Source organism: Dipodomys ordii, unplaced genomic scaffold (assembly GCF_000151885.1).
Source record: "Dipodomys ordii isolate 6190 unplaced genomic scaffold, Dord_2.0 Scaffold34, whole genome shotgun sequence".
Taxonomy (NCBI): domain Eukaryota; kingdom Metazoa; phylum Chordata; class Mammalia; order Rodentia; family Heteromyidae; genus Dipodomys; species Dipodomys ordii.
Genome location: NW_012267250.1, coordinates 7,909,920 through 7,929,771, shown reverse-complemented (window position 1 = coordinate 7,929,771; position 19,852 = coordinate 7,909,920). Strand labels below are relative to the sequence as shown.

Sequence of the window (19,852 nt, the reverse complement as noted above, 5' to 3'; positions counted from 1 at the left end):
CCACTTCTGGCTTTTTTCATTTTGCTTATGTGGTGCTGAGGAATTGAACCCAGGGCCTCAGGCATGCAAGGCAAGCACTCTACCACTGAGCCACCTTCCCAGCTCTATGTGTAGTCTTTTGAGGAACCAAATTATATTAAGTGAAGTAAGCCAGACTAAAGAAACATAGGTCCCATGCCTCCCTTATCTGCAATAACTAGTATATGCCTAGGATAAGCAGAAAAGATCGAAAGCTATTACCATATAAGATGATGCTAAGAGAAATGAACCCCAAGATAGGGACATAAGAGGTTTATCTTTCTTGGTGTTGTTTTTAATGTACTTACAATGTACTATGTGATTTTTTTGTTTCTTTTGTCTATTCTCCCCCCATGGAAAACTCCTGTTTTCACTGTATTTGATGTCAGCGCTCTGCATCTTGTATATACATTTTTCCAATTTGGGGAGGGGAAGGGAAATAACAAAATGCTGAAATAAGGATACATGTTGATCCATTATAAGAATGAGATGTACAAGGCACTATGTTGAAAACAAACTTTACAACTGTGGGTGGGGGTGGGAGGAGTTGGGGAGGTGGGGAGGGAAGGGATGGTAGGGGAAAACAAAGGAAGGGGTAGCAATGCTCGATAGGAAATGGACTTATTACCTTGCTCATGTAACTGTAACCCCTCTGTACAGTATCTTTACAATAAAAATATATATTAAAAATTTACATGACCATTATCTGTGAAAAACTGTTAGGCACTGTAATAATACACACAGAAGAAGCATTTAAAACTGACACTTTCCTCAAATGCTTTCATTTAAAAACATTGATAAGTTATGCTAATGGATGAGAATGCTGTTTGAGAAGTTTACATCCTGCCAATGCAAGCGGCTGTTACCATTTGGCAGTTTCTTATTTATTCAGGAAAAACAGCTGTTAAAGGGCATTCCTTAGGCCAAACTTCCCTAGCCTTATTCCAATTACAGAAATGGGCAGGCAAACCAAGAGAAACTGGCATTTTAGGGAAAATGTTCAGTAATTCTCATTTTCCAGAAATATTTCAACAGCCTTTCCTTTAAATTTGCCCCCAATATTTGGAGTTCTTATGTCATAGGACATGTGTGTGTGTGTCTGTTTGTGTGTATGTTTGTGTGTGTGTCTCTGTGTGAGAGAGAGAGAGAGAGAGAGAGAGAGAGAGATTATGTATTCCAAGTACCAGGCACTCAGTGAACCTGTTAGGATGGACTGAATTGGCAAATATTTTGTAATAATGTTGAAGCACTCTTGAGAGGATGAAAGAAATACAGGACAGACATTCTGCTTTAGACTATATACATTTTAGCATAGATATACTCCCAGCATCCAGATACTGCTTATTCTATACAACAAGCCTGTATAGAATTAAACACCACAAAATTAAATATCTCATTAGAAGAGAGTCTTGGAAGACAGACACCAACTGATATGGCCTCAAGTCATGGGGGAAGGTGGGGAGTGAAGTAGGCTGTCCTATGGAAAATGAATATGATAGGAAAGAGAAACACTTCTAGAAATGGGAAAACTGCATTGAGAAGCAAAGAGTGTTGAATAGAGAAGTGATCAAGAGCAACAGATTCTCCTTAGAAGATATTTTGTAATCCTCAGTGCTCTTAGGTTCATTCATTTTATAAAAGTTAGGAAATATGGACAAATTGCCCTGATTGTACAAAAGCCTAGAGCTGATTTTATTTTTTTTTTGGTGTGAGTTGTTGATTCCTGAGTTTTATCTGTTTTGCTTGCTACTGTAGTCTAAGCTATAATTATCCCTAAAAGGGCAGAAAGCATTCAGCAAATATTTGAATAAGTAGCCACCACAAAACCATAGATTTTTATCCATAAGTAGAATTGGAATTTCCTGCTCTTTGCCCTGGAATGCAGAGCTTTTTCTGATGCTCAGAAAAAGTTTCTTTGCCTTAATGGGGAAGATTGACTAAGGGGTAATTTTTGTGAATTTTTCTCATGAATGCTTTGGGAAGAGATGAATACTTTTTTTAAAAAAAGGAACTTGTGCAATGAAATATCAAGAGATCTTTAAAAGTAAAGAATACCTAAGTATAATAATGACATGGAAAAAATAATGACATGGTTGGGATTTCATATCAACAAACCATTGCTTTCTCAGCCAAAAGAGTTTTGATTCTTTGCTTTTGAAAACTGACTACTTTTTAAAACAAACATGAAAGACTCTTAAAAAGTATACTCTGTCCTTAAAAACATTATTTATAGCATCTTAGGACAGAAGTCATATTGTTGACAATATCTAATTTTTTTGTTTTTTGTGGGTTTTTTTGCTACACATTTATTTGCCTTATGGAGTTAAATTCTCTAGCCGTCTTACTGAAATGTGAAACAGACAGGTTCAGGAAATAACCTACGTTCTTGAATCTTCATGATAATTTAACATTGTTTTGCCTTCCCATGACCATTTTTGGGTCTGTCCTTTCTGCCTGTCTCTTAACTTTTTAATTGTTTTGTCATTGTTGTTGTTTTTGCTTTGGTTTTTGGGACACAATCTTTCTATTCAGCTTTGAACTTGTGATCTTCTGCATCATAAATATTCTTATTTTGAATTGTAAAAGCAGCAAGTAACTAATTTATAAATCAATGTATTCTACATAAAAATAAGTATAATGTCATACCTACATCCCCTCCACCTATTTTTTCTCTCTCTCCTTCTTTCTCTCTCTCTCCTTCTTTCTCTCTTGCTTACACACACACACACACACACACACACACACACACACACACACACCCCTTTAATCTTCTTCTCCATCTTTCCCCATGGGATCTTACTATGAATATCTTACAGCTTTATTTTCAATATGCATCCCATAAATGCTGGGGTTTGTCAGGGATTTCTCCTGGGCATTCTCCAGGTTTTCTCTTACCTTTATGAATATTCTGACTGGTATTATCTCACTGTGGTTTTAGTCTCTCTCACACTCATTCCCAAATACGTAAGCCTAAGTTCCAGTTCGCCTCTGAGATGCCAGCTCATTTACTTATCACTGCCAATTGGATGCCTTATGGGCACCTCATACTCAAACTGTCCCTCTACACTGTGTCTTTCACTGTGTCTCAGGAAGCAGAAATAAGTTCATCCCATTTTCCAAACTAAGAGATTTATCATCACCTTCTGTCCTTCCTCTTTTATATTTAATCACAGCCTGTCATTCAACAGACCAATTCTCTCTCCCTTTTTATTATATTTTAAACCAATTAGTTTTTGTCCATATGGACTATCTCCTCTGTAATCCAAGTGCCAGTCATCTCTTGTTCAGGGTGCTATAATTATCTAACTATCCTCCTTTCTCCCACCTCCCCCACTTTTGGTTCCATTTGCCACACGAACTTGAGATGATCTTGATCCTGTGCAAATCCAAATATCATTCAGAGACTTGCTGTTGACTTCAGAGCAAAGCCCTCAAACTCTTTTAAGATTTAGCAGGCTTCACATTTACAAAGTTTGTGCTTCTTGTGCTTTGTGTCTACCTCATTGGTCCTCATGTCCTCTTTGAGTTCTTTGAACACACTATGTTCTTATGTAAAACATTAATGCTTGCTTGGAGCATTCTTTCTCCACATGTCTCTGTGCCTTCCAGTTGATTCATCCCTTCAGCCATTTTGGTAGTACTTTTCCCAAGAACTGGGCTTGGTGTCATTCCTGTATATTTTCAGAGCATCTCATGCTTACCTTTATTCCACTGTAACATTGATCATATTATACTACATACTATAATTGCCTGTTATTGGTCTGTTTCACCCTCCACCAGCACCACTGTGCATCACCACTTCTAGATTGCAAGCTCCCTGAAGGTAGGAACTCGAAAAGCAGAATAGAGCACTTGAAAGGATACAACAATGATAGTAAATGTAGTTAGAAACCCAGCAAGCCCATAAAGCCAAGGAAATGACCAATTCCTGAATCTTAGGAGTTGCCAGAGTCAAGTCTAGGAACCCCATTCATGGGAAGGGTCAGTCTGGTTCAAAGGTCAGAGCAAACACATCTCTGGGCTTGGGCATGGTATTTAGAGATACCAGCATGGTGTGAAGCCATGTGATCATGACCAGAAGTTGTTTGCCTTTTGCTTTTTTCCTCCCATGCTTTACTCTGTTTAAGGTCTCTTGTAGGTTCAATGAAGTTAATCTAACTGCAGAGATAGAGGCTTGTATAAGGTCTAACTCATCAGCAGGACAGAAAAAGAAATGCAAGGATTTCTGGGAAGAGGTAGCTAGATTTTACATAGCCCATTATCCAAACTCCCAAGAGCTAATCTTGCTTTTCTCTCATCTAGTAAATATTTCCCTTTCTCTATCCATGTAAGCATATGAAAATGAAGACCTTAGTTTCTTTATGTATCTCATTCATTTCAGTCACTATGTCCTTTAGCCACATGCTACACAGGAGAAAAAAAAAACACCACTGAAAAACCAAATACTCTGTGGATTTTACACTTGGGAACTATCAGCCCCAACTGTTAACATTTTGTTAACTGTGACTGTTTATGCTACTTTGCATGGGCTAGCTGTCAGTTCTCTGGTAAACTTGGGTTTGTTGATGCATCTGTTCATAAGACTTGTGAATTTGCATTTAGAGGATTGGAATTAAGATCAGGGCTCTCTAGCTTAGGTGAACTACAATGTGCTCCTACTTGTATAATTGTGAATTAAGTATTTAAATATTTTCTCTTAGTGCAAATAATTTGAAATAATGAAGTTTTTATCCCAAAACTTAATAAAAAACTTTCACTTCAATGTTGTTGGACCTAGTGAATTATAAGCCGTATTTATTTTATCAGCCTATTTCCTCAGCCACTACAAAGAAATACCCACTAACTTCTGTAATAGGCATAGTCTTAATGTGCATATATGTCCCTCATGTTTTACAAGGTCTTCAGGAAGGCCTCTTTTGCATGCAACATCATCCTTCTGGCCTAAGTATGTCACCTCTCTTTTTTCCTCGATGCATTTCTCATTGAGGAGAACTAGGAGACCAAATTTTACTTCCTTATTATAATTTGATTCTGAATTTGTCTCTCTCATATGACATCTTGTCATTCACCTTCCTGGATCTACCAGGTATGACATCATTCACACATCTTTTCAGATCTTCACCTTCCTTACCCAAATGTACCTTACAACTGATGAATGTATTTAATGTTTTCTCCTAGAAAAAGCTGTTATTTAAACAACCTTTGCTTTTATCATTGACAGTATCTAAAAGTTGTGTTAGTGACTTTTACTTTTGTATTGCTGTGTAATAAATAACCCCAAACTTAAAGAATACTATTTACTTATTGACTATCATGGCTTCTATGGGTCAGGAACTCATGACACAGTGAGGAAGTCTTATTTCTGATCCATTATGTCAGGGTCATCAACTGAAAGAATTAGAGCCTCCACCTTAGAACCATCTGCAGGCTTTATTGATTCCCATGTAGAGCTTTGTTTGGGCTGTTGGCCCACACAAAATCACTTCTTTAAGATAAAGAAGTAAAAGGAGCAAGGCAGAAAAATATTCATTTTTCTTACGAAGAAAAAGTTTTCCAGGCTTATATGAGTTTTGAAAAAATAACACATCTGGCATTATCTGAAAAAGGCTACCTTTGAGTTTCTGATCTGGGGATGGGGAGGTTGGAAATCAGAACTTTGGGTCATGTTTAACCTTTTAGAATTGGAAAAGGCAGTGACTTACTAATAGCATACATGTTATTTCACACTAGAATTTGCTGTGCTGGTCAATATTCAGAATGATTTACACTAAAGTCCTTACTTTTTCTTCCCCCATTTCCATGCCATTTTGAAATTTGTAGTGGGCCAGCTGCTCCCAAGTACTCCTACCAGTCTCCTGCAATGCTTTGAGATTGATGACTAGAATAGGTTAAAGAAACACTTTCACCAGAGTCCCTCTTACATATCACTAAAGTAGGTCATTAAAGCCGAGAGTGCAGCAGTATGCAGCTCAACCCTTCTAAACCTGCTGGCAACTGAAAAAAAAAATGATAAGCTTCTGTCTTTTTTTTAAGCTTCTTTTACCTCCAAATAAATTTTCATATTAAGAAAATCAAAATTTGGGGTTTAAATTATTTAGAGATTAAGAAAAACTATTTTTAAGGCATGTCCATATTAAGGTTTAAAATATGATGTTTAAAATATTCATATGAGTATAGAGACATAAGATAAATGTTTCCCAACAAAATGAGTTTTATTTTGCTGAAAAATCATTGGGATTAATTCTCCTAAGATTTCCATAGTGCTAATTTCATAATATAAATTTCATTAATTTTTGTAATAGGAATATCATAATTATCAATAGTTTCTATCTGATGTGTCCCTCCATTAAAAGTAAAAGAGGCTCTGATTGCATCTTGTTTAACAGCCTTATGAGACTTTGATGTATTATCCCCAATTTTTTTTCTTTATTTTGTCAATCATGGGGCTTGAACTCTGGGCCTGGGTGCGGTCTCTCAGCTCTTTAGCTCAAGACAAGCTGTCTACCACTTGAGCCATAGTGATACTTCCAGTTTTCTGGTGGTTTTTTGGAAATAAGAGTCTCATGGACATTCCTGCCCTGGCTGGCTTTGAACTGTGATCCTCAGATCTCAGCCTCCTGAATAGCTAGGATTACAGGCATGAGCCATTTTAAAGACAAGGAAACAGATCCAGATAATTCAGCCAAAGTTACATACCTAGCAAGTAGCCAGCTGAGCTATCTTATTTGAAAACCATTGTGTGGGAAACTTGGTCAGTAATGAGTAGCTATAGAACTTTGCTTAAGAAGCTATTATGTCTGGAAAGCTAATGCATACGGTGAAACTTTCTACATGTAATATCTTCTTGCCTGAAACTGGAAGCTTAGAAGACATGAAAATGTTTCTTAATATACCTAATTCATCATTTTTTCCCCAGCTCTTCATCATTCCTATTCTGACTGTTTATGTTATTCATACAGTTTTTGCTTTCAATGCTAGTGATGACTGCATGGCACATGGGCTATTTGCCATGTTATTAAGTTATTCTGGCATTTTCAGAGAATGATTTGCAGGTCACCTGACATATTGGTACTGTACCAACATCATTCCATACTCCTCCTAGAGGCTGAGTCTGTATCATCTCCACAGTATATCGCACAGTTCCCAAATCCATGTGTTCCACAAATAGTTTCACTCTGTGTGGTAGCCATCTGGATTTACTGAATCGCTCTTGGATTTTCTTTTTAGCATTTTATGTGTCAGGTAAAGAGGGATTGTTATACTCTAAGATGAATTTATTAGAGGTTGGTTATGGCTCAAGGATCAGAGTAACTCTTGCTGGATACAATAAATCTTTCATTTTTTTTGTGAATGACTTTGTATTGAATCCAGATTAGTTTTAGCTTGGGTGTATTTGTGTTATACTCTGGAGGTTAACACTCTGGAGGTTTTTCTCAGTTAGTGAGTAGATTGCATCATAGATACCCAGTGCTGAGGTTTATTTGGGGGCATTTGCAACCAGTTACATTTGTTCCATGTGTGGTAATAAAGAGATAGCGATCACACATGGGAGTCAGAATTTATCAAATGGCTTGTTCCTTACTTTTCAGACTAACTTAAATTTCAATTTTATAGAAATTTATAGAATTTTATATTTTTCTTTTGTAGAAAAAATGTATATGGATTCCTTCCAGAAAAGCAAAAATGATATTTGATTGCTAATCATTGTTATGATTTGGGTTTAACTTATTCTAATCTGTGTATATATGAATACTCACATGTTTGTTTTGCCAAACTTAGCCAATGCTATAAATATTCTGTATATTCTATTTACAATATATCTTCATTAAACTGCTTTCTATGACATTATTTTTAGCATCTGCAAAATTATCATTTTATGACTATCTCATAGCTTCGGTCATAGAATTTTTCCCTACAAGCTTATCGAGGTTGATGGATGGAAAGATGCTTTTTAAAATTTTAGGTTCTCTCCCTACACTACCATCAGTAGAGTATGTTAAGTGTTGCTGCAATGAGACTATCTCTAGTTGCAGAATGCTGCAGCACTGATTGCTACTGACAGCTCATCTACTTTGTGTTCTTGTAGGAGCCAGACCATGTGGTCCCCACACAAACGGAGTGCCAGGGTAGAGTGGGAACACCAGCTCATCAGAGTCCACAAAACAACACCTTCCGGTGCCAAGAAACAGTAGGACTTCAACCAAGGTGGGCTCACTGTTGTCAGAAGCTGCATTGTGTCTGGTCTTTGTTTCCCCAAAAAGTCAACCTGTGTGTTTGCTATACTCCATAGGACTCGAGGCTTTCTGATTTTGGTTGGTATTTCTTACAATCAGAGAAGCTTCTTAAAGGGGTCTCCTTTGAGAGAAATGTAAAGGACCTACTTCCTCTGTCTTTGACTTGAAGAGAATAAGCCTTGAGGTTGGGAGAAGACTGAAGGCGGATGCTGCCTTTGGAGAAAAATTCTGATTTCATTCATTCCAAGGCAAAGAGTGTTTGGTTTCCTTCTGTGATAAAGGTAAATCAGCGAGGTGCCTTTCTCCTATGATCTCACTTCACCTTCTCCACTGGCTCAGAAAGCTGGTGGTCACTGACAGTCTCATTTTATGGAGGAGCCTGAGGCTAAGACACATTAAGGCACTTGCTTGGTAGTGCATGAGAATAAAAGGCTGAGCCAGAATTTGAGCCTACAAATGTCTGAGAATGACATGCCAAGTCCAGATCCCCGGGCCTGCCTTCTATAGCCTACTAGACCTGTAAGAGATATCCCTAGAGTCAGGATGAAGATGTGGGTAGAAAGCTGACTGAAAAAAGGTTGGCATGACATTCTTATGGGAGCCTGGTGTTGCAGCTGTCTGTGGGAAGTCTCTTCTGGAAATAAACAGAATGAAGAATTCAACTGCAAGTCGTGTCAGCTGTCTTTTATAAAACCTTGTGTATGGTGTAATCATAGCCATCAGTGGGAAGGGAATGCTATGCCTCTGAGCATGACCTTTAGAAATTTAGAACAGTCAAAATGAATCAGCAACTATAGAGAAGCTTAGCTGCGCCATATAATTGTGCTCAAATAGCAAATATTTTCAAATCTAGAACCATGGAATTTTAAAGGGATGGCGGGGACCCCATAGGTAAGCAGATCCATTGGTCTAAGTGGCTTCATGGGCACTTTTAAAACACTCCTCAGGAGTTACCCTTTCTTACATGTTTACTCTTACCTGACCTCTGATAACACCTGTTGTACTCAACCTTGTCTTTCCCTACTGATAGGGACAGTCTATAACCTACATGAGACTTTGTCATAATAGAGCTGGACAAAGTTAATTTAGGCAATAACTTTCTCCCCCTAGCCTAGCCCCTGCCCTCAGCCCAATAACTGCCTTTCTCAGCAAGAATAAGGTCAACTATTTCCCATGCATATTTCAAAATAGTGTAAGAGCAAAACAAACAAAACCCCAAAAGAAATCATTCATATTTGTGTGGGGAACGTATGACAATCCTTTGAGGATAGACATTCAGCAAAGGCTAACCGGGAAGAATGGTTATGAATTAATTTCTCAAGTTTGTGAACTTAGAGCTATTTTATATCTTACTATGATGAGCAAAACTAACTTTACTGTTAGAAAGCAAGTCAGAAATTGAATAGGGTTTGGTCGTAGAGAGCATTCACATGTAAGTAGTTGAGAAGTAATAATATTGAATTAGAATGGTTCTAATATTGAATTAGAATGGTTCTAATAGAAGGTAACAGAACTTTAATTCTTACATTGTCAAAGGGAGTTCTACTTGAGATTCCCAGATATTTATAGTTTTTTTTAAAGATGAGTACACACACACACACACACACACACACACACACACACACACACACAAGATTGTATACAATTTTAGGAGGTTTCTAGACCTCTGCATGCCAGGAAAAGAAACCAGATACCAAGTCACCAGTGAGGCTCCCTATTATTAAGTCAGGGCTATATTCCAGTCTCTAGTAGATTGGTAGCCTTTCCTTGAAGAAGTAGATTTGGCTTGTCTTCCACCACCCTCTACCAATTCTCCAAAGGATCTCTAATTCCTTGTTACTGTTTTCTACTTCTAGTTTACATGCCTTACTTTCACAGAGAGCATCATTCTGAAACACAGGGAACATCTTTCTGAATAAATGGCCTTCTAGAACATTTTGTGCATCATTGTCAGTAATTGCAGAATCTGGGGCTAAGTCACAGTTTAAGACCAATTGATGTTAAGCCAGTTTTGTCTAGCAGTGTTAGGTTTAGTATTTAGAATAAGTTGGTAACCTTTAAACTGTAACAACCATGGTACTATGACCCAGTGGCATTCTAATAGAATGTTACATATACACAGAGTGATCTCTCAGGTTTTTACCTGGATTGTGAAATTTGATGAACTGGTGCCACATGATAGGAAGCTAAAAATAACTTTGAGTCCGATAGCTCACATTCCTCATAAAGTTTCTCTTATTCCTTGAGCCACCATGTAGTACAAAGTTTGTACTGTGCCTGACAGAGTCTTGATGGAGGCCTAATACTGTAATGGAACACATCAAGACCTTGAAACCTTGATATTATAATGGTACATACCAGACTGCAATCTGGCTGAAAATCTCAATAGGTGTAAAATGTCAGCCTTTCTTACTTGGTGGGCACCTAGTCTTTAGAGAATGGCTCTATCCTAGTAGAAGTAGGATTCAGGAGCTGATTGAGGCCAGAGGGGATACTGATCTTTCTATGTATGCTAGGTGGCAAAAGGTAAGAAGTGAAGCCTGATTGGGGGAAGTAGCATGCATATCCTTGGGGATTATATCTTATCCTGGTCCTCCATGTATGTCCTCTTCTACTTCCCAACTGCCATGATGTGAACTGCTCTGCTCCACCATGCCCTTCCCAACATGATTGATGGAACTGAAGCTGTGAGCCAACATAACTCCTCTCTTAAGGTATTTGTGTCAGGAATTTTGATCACAGATAGGTAAAAGTAAGTAATATACTGTACAGCATGCTATATCACAGGCCAGATTTGGTATCACATATATATAGAGAGAGTGCACATAGGAAAAGAGAGCACATAGCATACATGTATGTGTATATCATAAACATACATATTATATAGAGAAATATCTACTATACAGACACATTTGCCTTGCAAAGTGTCTCAAAATTTTTGACTGAATATTTGGGAATGAAGCATTTTTAGAGTTTGATTTTGGAAAAATTTGAAGATGGGCTACCATTGAGCCTACATTCCTAAAAGTCAGAAATCAGCTGGAGGATATTTCTCTAATTTTTTTTCACACTAGCTTTCCCCATTTATTTATACTTCTGCCTGACATTTGATTTATAATGCCTGTTTTAATCCTTTACATCTCAGCAACTGCGCATCCTGGAAGCTGGCTGAAACTGGCTCCTAGAATGGTGTTGGCCGATAATGTTTACCTTTCAGCTAGGGCCTTCTGTGCCTGTGAGCCAAGGGTATTATACTATATCACATGCATCAATATCTGGTGCTTTTGAATATTTGTAAAATTATAGAATCATATTTAGTTAGAACTTGAAGAAGCCTTAGTAATGATTTAATACAACTCTCTCATTTTCTAGCTTAGCACTCAATGAGGCTCTGATTTGCTTATATTCCCACTCTCCTTGGTAATGGAACCTAGAGAAGCACCATCAGTCGGTTTAGAGAAGCTACTTGATGAATATGTATCAGTTTGACTGATTTTATCACTAAAGCCAGTGCCAGTGCTGTAAACCCTCAAAGGGGAATGTATAAATGTTAGAGAATACTAATAAGGTGCTTTTTTTTTTAAACTTAGCTAAGTAAATTTACTTTTGAGAGTAATTAACTCACTCATTTAAAATATTGTATTAAAATTTATGACAGAATTAAACCTTTAATATCATTATGGACCACCTCTGCATAAATGGGAGCTATTTCATTGCATTGTGTTATTACTAATTAGGTTGGTGGTTACATTTGCAAGTTCTAGTTCATTGACTTCTTTATCTGGAAGTCCCCTGCTAGATGGGGTTGAAGACCCTTAGGAAGAATAATGGCCTTTGTTGGCTTCCATTATTTTTGTGATATTCCAGATGAAAGGAAAAGCTAGAAGTTTTGTTGCTTTATAGAAAGTGGAAGTGTTTCTTTTTTTCTTTCTTTTCTTTTTGGCTACAATTTTTCCACAGGGGAGAAATCCTTTTATCTTTTATTTTGAGACAACTCTGTGAGTGTTTGTGTGTGTGTGTGTGTGTGTGTGTGTGTGTGTGTTGTTAACTGTTTATTATTGAAATGCACTTCATAGAAGTAGGCAGAGTCTTAATAAGTTCTGCACAAAAGAGAAAAAAATACTAACAGCCAGAATGAACAAATATGAACACCCAGAGATTTTTACATAGGACATTTTTACAAGGACATGATCTACTTTGAGCTCTCCATGTTTTTCTTCCTCATTAGTGTGCTCCTAAGGTTTCTTTTTTTTTTTTTTAATGTGGAGGCAGACAATGTTTTGACAATGTTTTGAGACTTCTTAATATATAGCCAGATAATGAGTAGGGGTTTCAACATAGCTTAGAGTACATTGCACAGGAAGGAAACCATAGAATGATAGTTCTTATTTGTTGCTGTTCACTACTTACTCCCTAACAAGGACACATGAACAATGAAAAAATATATGTTTGAATTAAAAAATTTAGGATTTTGTCTCAAATGACCTTGGTCATTTCCCTCAAATTCTTAGTCTGTTTTCTAATGTAAGGAATTGGGGATCAAGTAATTTCTTATTTTCTTTTTTGTCGATTGTGGGGCTTGAACTTTGGGCCTGTGCACTGTCCCTGTGTTCAAGGCTTATGCTTTCCACTTGAGCCACAGTGCCACTTCCGGTTTCCTGGTGGTAAGAGATAAGAGTCTCAGGGACTTTCCCACCCAGGCTGGCTTTGAATTGTGATTCTCAGATCTCAAACTCCTGAGTAGCTAGGATTACAGGCATGAGCCACCAGCGCCCGGAGCAAGCGATTTCTAGATCCCCTTTTGACTTCTAACACTGAAAATGCTCAAGACTTAGATGTTTGGAGGAACAGACACAAGTAGACTTTAAGAATACAATTCTTGGGCTGGGAAGTTGGCTCAGTGGTAGAGCGCTTGCCTTGCATGCCTGAGGCCCTGGGTTCGATTCCTCAGCACCACATAAGCAAAAAGAAAAAAGCCGGAAGTGGTGCTCTGGCTCAAGTGGTAGAGTGCTAGCCTTGAGCTGAAGAGCTGAGGGACAGCACCCAGGCCCAGAGTTCAGGCCCCATGACCGGACCCAAAAAAAAAAAGAATACAATTCTTAAAAAATAAAAATAATTCCTCGCTCTGCTGTCAATACCAAAAATGCTAACTAAATCCTGAAAAAAGGGCACAAGCCCCATTGTTTAGAAAGTAAATCTCTCCTCTTCCTCCTCCTCTTCTTTTAAACCTCCTTCTCCTCCACCCTCCCCTTTCCCCTTCTTCTTTGGAATCTGTCCTTGACTATTTGATAAATGTTGTTAACTTTCATCTGATAACCAGGCATAATGATAAAAGGAAAGCTCAGAGAGATGTTTTCATTAATAATTTTATGTAAAACAATTGGGAATACAAAAAAATCCCAAGAACAAGAAATTTTTGTAATTTTGCCACCCATACAAAACCACTGTTAGCATTTAGTGTACTTTCTTATGTTGTTACTATTGTTTTAATGTCAGCGTCAAAAGGAAGTGCGTTTGAAAAGGGCTTCCTGATGCACTGAAGCCTGGATCTGTAGGAACACTCTTGATTTCAAAGTTTTCTTATTCAGTATAAGATCAGAAAACTGTGCACTGCAGAGATAGGTTCATTGTTACAAAGTGAGCTCATTGGTGGCTAAAATGAACAAATTTAACTCCCCATAACAAGGTTTGGTGTCAGATTCCTGTGTGAGAAATATTTCTAAGAGACAAAACAGAAAACATTGTCCTTAACATCTGCATATCTTGGAAAGCTTCTTGGCTTAACTTGGATTAGATTTAAGTCATGGAATAATAATTGTAGGAAGACAGCACATATACACATAAGTTTAATTTATCAGCTGGCTAAGCGTTCAGCATTCCTAAGGCCATTAGAATGAGTCAATGCTTTAACTTTTAATCTTCTCAATGAGGTGATGATGACATTTGTACTTCGGTTATAAATATTAGTCAAGATGATGACATTTGTACTTCGGTTATAAATATTAGTCAACAAATTCAATAACATAGCTCGCTGTCACCCCTTTCTATGTATTTTTTTCTCTTCCATCTTTATTCAGTGCAGGACTAGAAGTGTTGAATTAAAGTTATATATGAATTTATAAAATGCCTTGCTATGAAACTTGTTGACCCACTTAATATATTTACCACATTATAAAATACTTTATGTTATATTCAATGGCTGTAAATTATTCCATGCTGAGGATATACCATCATTGACTTGGCTGTGTGCTTGCTTACTTGGCTATTTAGGATTACTATAGTATTTGTAGATGTTGTTGCAGTAAGAATCTTTTAAGCAATAATTTTTATTTATATATATTATAATTTCCTTCATTTGTGCCAAAGGGTCAAAACTGTCTATGCGTAGGGTTTGAAAAAGTTAACCAACACATGACTTAAAATGTAAGTTTTTCAGGCGGTGGAAGAAGATAGGGATACAATGGTGTTGAGAAAACCAGGTAGAATGTGAATGTATCTGTGTGTGTGTGTGTGTGTGTGTGTGTGTGTGTGTGTGTGTGTTAGAAAAGTAAGATAGTGGCCCTGAGTGGAATGTCTGAGACCATTCAATCCTATTTCTTCTCTCCTAATTGTATACTCAATAGATATTCCTCCTCTCTGTAGGTATAGCTTAGTGGCTATACACATTTGAGGCCCATGGTTGGATTCTCAGTATCATAAATGAAATACAAAAGTATTGCAAAGTCTGTGTATTGCTGTAATATCAATGCTGAGGGTAATGAATATTTATAAATATTAATTACTCACCTGTCATTGAATTTATCCCCATCACTTCTGTTTCTCTGTGTCACTCACTGCATCTGCCCTTGAGATAAGTCTTCATTTGTGTGATTAGTTTGTTTTCTCTTTGCCTTTCTGTAAGGTCCAGAAACACAGTGATTTTATCTATTTCGCCACAATATTCACTATTACTTTTAAGTTCTTCTTGAAAGCAGACTCTAAGACGGAGGAGGGATTGGATGCCAGGAGATTGTCCCAGGAAACAGGAAATTGGAAGGCAGAAGACTACACATGTGTAATGTCGCACGCTTTTATTGAGGTCCCTTGAAGGAACTGTGTGGAAACTTATCCTCTTCATCATTTACCCACACATTCTGTTTTTCATTGACAGGGGCATTGACTCTATCACAACTTACGGGTTCAGAGAGCAAGCTCTGTGTGGTACAAATATCATGAGACACACAAGTAGAATGATTTGGCAGGTGCTTAATGTGGGAGGATGCAAGTGGGCAGAACTGTCCATGGAGATAATACATTGGCTGGGACCACTCTATCTCATGTGTGAGCCCTGCCTGACACCAGGATCAGGTTTTGGTGATTATGTACTAATGAGTGGAGTGAATGAGTAAGTGATGAAGGAAAATTGCTTTGTAGCCTGCTCGGGAAACCAAGTGCTACAATGATTGTTACTATTCATAATGCATTATTAGGGTGCCTGCTCTCAATCCCCATAAACAATCTTGCTGGATTCTTATGTCCTTTATATCATTTCCCAAACTCTCCCTCTCTGTGCAGGCCTAGTGGGCTTGCCTTGATCACCTACTCTCTAAGCCTTGGTGTTTCTGTTTTGTGCTAGCCCACCGAAATAAGGTACAGTACCAATGCCGAGGAAGCTGGGCTGTCTTGTGCTTGAGGTTTCTTGTAGCATCTCAATTCCAGCCTTCCCATCTTTAGTAATGTACTCATAGAAGTCCAGGCTAGGTCATTCCTATACTTCAGTCCTTAATCATGCCTTTCAGATGTCTTCTCTCAGACAATTGCCCTTGGATTCTCAATTCAGAGAGTCCCCTGGAGTGCTTGCTAATTACACCTTTACCATTCTGCTTCTCTGGAAATTCTGATTCTGCAAGTGTGAATTAGGGTCCAAGAATCTGTTTTACTAATATAGTTGTAAGGTGGGAGGTAGGGGTCAGGTGGGACTTGGGTCCCAGCTAACAGAGGTGGGGTCTGTGATTGGGGATCAACATTCTGCTCCTAGCAGAAGTACCATCTATGGGAGTTCACTGACCAGGAAAAATGGACACATGAGTTGGAAATCAGTTTGTGAATGTCTGTTTGATGTCTGTCAGTGTCTCTTGGGCATTGTTTCAGCCTCAGTTTCTTTGTCTTTCAAGTTGGCTGTCTGATATTTGACCTTATCCTTTAGCATAGAGATTTGGTCAAGAATCAGTGAGACAATGTCTTCATTGTGCCTTAAACTCCATAGGAAAAGGAACCTTATATTTACTGGTATCGGGGGTTGTTAATGTTGCCAACAATAGCACCAGGATTTATTGGCATCTTGTCTGTGTCTGCATATAGAACTATTGTTTTGATTTCAAGAATCGTTTGCTCAGAGAGTTAATCTCTTGGGCTTTACCTTTTGTTTTCACAAGAGTTTCAGGAAACAACAGTGAAAACAGCAGCCAGCAGTCATCCGGGTATACGTTAGTGTATTGCGAGTGTTGCTTTCTGAAACAGAGGCTCAGTTTAATGCAGTGGAATACATTAACTCTTCTGATATGGCATGAGGTTGCCACGGATATGCCTCAAGGCCCCTATTCCATATGAAACATTCCAAAGCATGCTAAATCCTTCTTTATTCTTTCTGATTTGTCTATTAAATTAATTTTCTAAATTAGTCACTTGGAAATCTTCAGCTGGTCTTCTTAGGGAATGAATATATTTGCTGATGAGAATGAGGGTCATTTCATCTTTCATGCTCTGCTAGTGTGCTAGGCGAGATGTAGGAAGGAGCGTCAATTGTGTACAAACTCAGAGATGCATCAGAATTGGAAGCCGTCTATAACCATAGGATGAGTAGTTTATTTTTTTTATTATTGTCTTTAAGTAGGCATACAAAGGAGTTGCCATTTAACAGTTTATGAATATAATATATCTTGATTAACCCATCTCTTACCAACCCCTTCTGTCACTTCTTAATTTTGTAGGATTATTTAAAGATTCTTGTCTCCTCTTCATTCCTCTATCCCTTTCCCCTTGATTCCACCCCACCCCTTTCGTGTCTGCCTCCTGGTGTTTTATTTTGCTGAACGTTGATTTTTGTTTTCTAAGGGATTACACTATTTGAGGTCTCCCTTGAATCTATGGCATTTCAGTTAATACACTTGTATACACTTGGATACCATCAACGTATTTATTTAGGAGTTTGTAAGCTAAATTTGGCTTTCACACATGAGGGAAGACATGGCTCCTTTGTCTCTGGCTGACTGACTTCACTTAACGTAATTTTTTCCAGATCTTTCCATTTCTATACAAAAGGTACAATATCATTCTTTCTAATGGATGAGTAAAATTCCATTGTGTATAGCTCCCACATTTTCTTGATCTGAAGACAAATGTTTTATTACCTCATAACCTACAGTAAAATTGGCTTTAGAGATACAAAGTTAAACACAACTATATACCCCCTGTACCACAGATATCACAATCATGAGAGACAAACAATTAAGAAGTAAAAGATTAGGTAAGTACAGTAAGATCTTATTAAAGGGAAACTTGGTTAGAAGGCTACCTGGTAGGTAAAGGATGAGTTAGGAGAGAAAGTGGATTAAGAAGAACATGATGGGCACAAGGGCAGACTATCTGAAGGTACAAACTGGAAAGGAACAAGGTTGTTTCTGAGGAACTGAGAGTCTGCCAGCATCATCAGAGAGAAAGGAGCATGATCCAAGTAGAGTTTGAACAGTTTGGTCTTCAAGACGTCAGAAGATACTTTGGGAATTTGGTCTTTAAGTGCAGTGTGTGTATGGTGTAGTGAGTACCAAATTCTTGTGTAGGAATCGTCTGGGGAGGGTAAAGGGGAGGTAGGTAGACTAGGGAGAAAGAAATCATGTATATAGTTTAAATGAGAGATGATGTTGGTGGCTTGACCTAAAATGGCAGTTGTGGAGATGGCAGGGAGGAGACAGATGAGAAAATTATTTTGGATAAGAAATTGAAGGTTAAAAAAAATTAGTCATTGGACTTGAGGAATCTGAACTGTTCCGATGACTCTCAAGTGCCTCCCAAGAGTTGCTGGCAAGATGGGAGGCTTCTCACTGAGAGGGAATATTTACCTCTGCTAATTTAATCATAGTTAAAATGTGGATATAAAAATAAAATCCTAGGCTAAAAGATGGCTTTCTCAAAAATTATCACATCCTGTGGTTTAAAACTGTCCTTAGGCCAAACAAAACATTTTAATGCTTACTTGTTTTGTTTTTCTGTTTTGAATTCCATTACCCTTCCCAAGAGAGCTGCACTGTGGGGTGACTCAGCACTGGGTTGAGGGCTCCAGCATTATTGGAGACATCAACAGTTTTTAGACAAGTTATTCTTCTGTTGGATTTCCACAAATTCTCAACCAGAGAATACAGGGAGACACTTTTTAATATCACCACACAGCTAAACCTTGGGTTTCTCTGCTGAAGAGTTATTATTTTGGATCGCCTAGTGGTGAGGAAGGCGGTAGCAGTAGCAGGGGAGGTGATTATGGTGGCAACACTGCTGCTTTGGTGGCAATGGTGATAGGATAGCTTGTGATTATGGTGTTTGTGATGGTTGTGATGGCGATGTTGGTACCTGTACTGAAGCCAAGGAATATAAGCTGTATCTTCCATTGCCTAGGCCAGATCTAGAGGGCAAACTTATAATGAAGTTGGCAGAGTACTCTGGATGGCTTACTCATCTTTGCCCTTTCAGAAGCATTCATTTGATATAGATGTTATTGCTGTGGTTGGTGGCAGGTAATGAGGATTGGAGGGACTGTTTCATGTGAATCAGTTTTTGAATGTAAGCCAGCTTCCTGGCAGGACTGCACATGGTTTGAGAAACATCTTTAAAGATATGAGAAAGAGAAATTCCAGACAATTCACTAGTGTTCTGGTTTTCCTCAATTTATGTTAAACTTTCCCAGTGAGAAACCTCTGTTTTTTGTCTACCAGGACCATTATTTTTCTTAATCCAGTGCTTTCTTTCCATTGTTTCTAGGTGAATAATATTCTGTAGGCCTTGTTCCCAGTGCTTTGCTTTCTGTTGTTGCTGTTCATAGTACTGAGTGTCCAGCGAATCATAGATCATTACTAGTTTATGTCTTCTGTTCTATCTCCTTTCATGAGAATACACATGCCAGGAAGGCAGATTTTGTTTCATTTATTCTTTTGCTTATGTGGTGCTGAGGAATCGAACCCAGGGCCTCAGGCATGCAAGGCAAGCACTCTACCACTGAGCCACCTTCCCAGCCCCTCTTTTATTCTCGATACTTTCAATATATCTGGCACATGGTTAATGCTTAAGAAGTATGTGCTGAATGAATGATGAAATTGTTGAGTTTCCAGTTAAAAACAATCTCAATTCACAAGCTGGTTTATAGGAGATGAACGTGGCATCAAGTCATCTGATGGTCCATTGTGTAGTGATTGGTCATGAGAGGCCGCCTTGCTTCCCTGAGTCATTGATACCCGGCAGATGGCCCAGACCTTCCTAGATTTGAGAATGGCTATAAAGTGACTGCAGAAGATAACCACTCAAGATAAAGGACATAGGTACAAAATAAAGAAGACTGGGATGCTTAGTCTATA

The 19,852-nt window shown here is 38.1% G+C and overlaps 1 protein-coding gene across 5 annotated transcripts in view; it reads left to right on the top strand.

The window, feature by feature from the left end:
* The window catches only part of Fam13c (family with sequence similarity 13, member C), a 95,168-nt gene that overhangs the window by 27,782 nt on the left and 47,534 nt on the right, over positions 1-19,852 (top strand). For all 5 annotated transcript variants that reach the window (XM_013017221.1, XM_013017220.1, XM_013017219.1 and 2 more), the window contains one exon: positions 8,105-8,223. In XM_013017221.1, the coding sequence (XP_012872675.1) occupies positions 8,105-8,223 (119 nt within the window). The remainder of the gene's footprint in view (positions 1-8,104; positions 8,224-19,852) is intronic.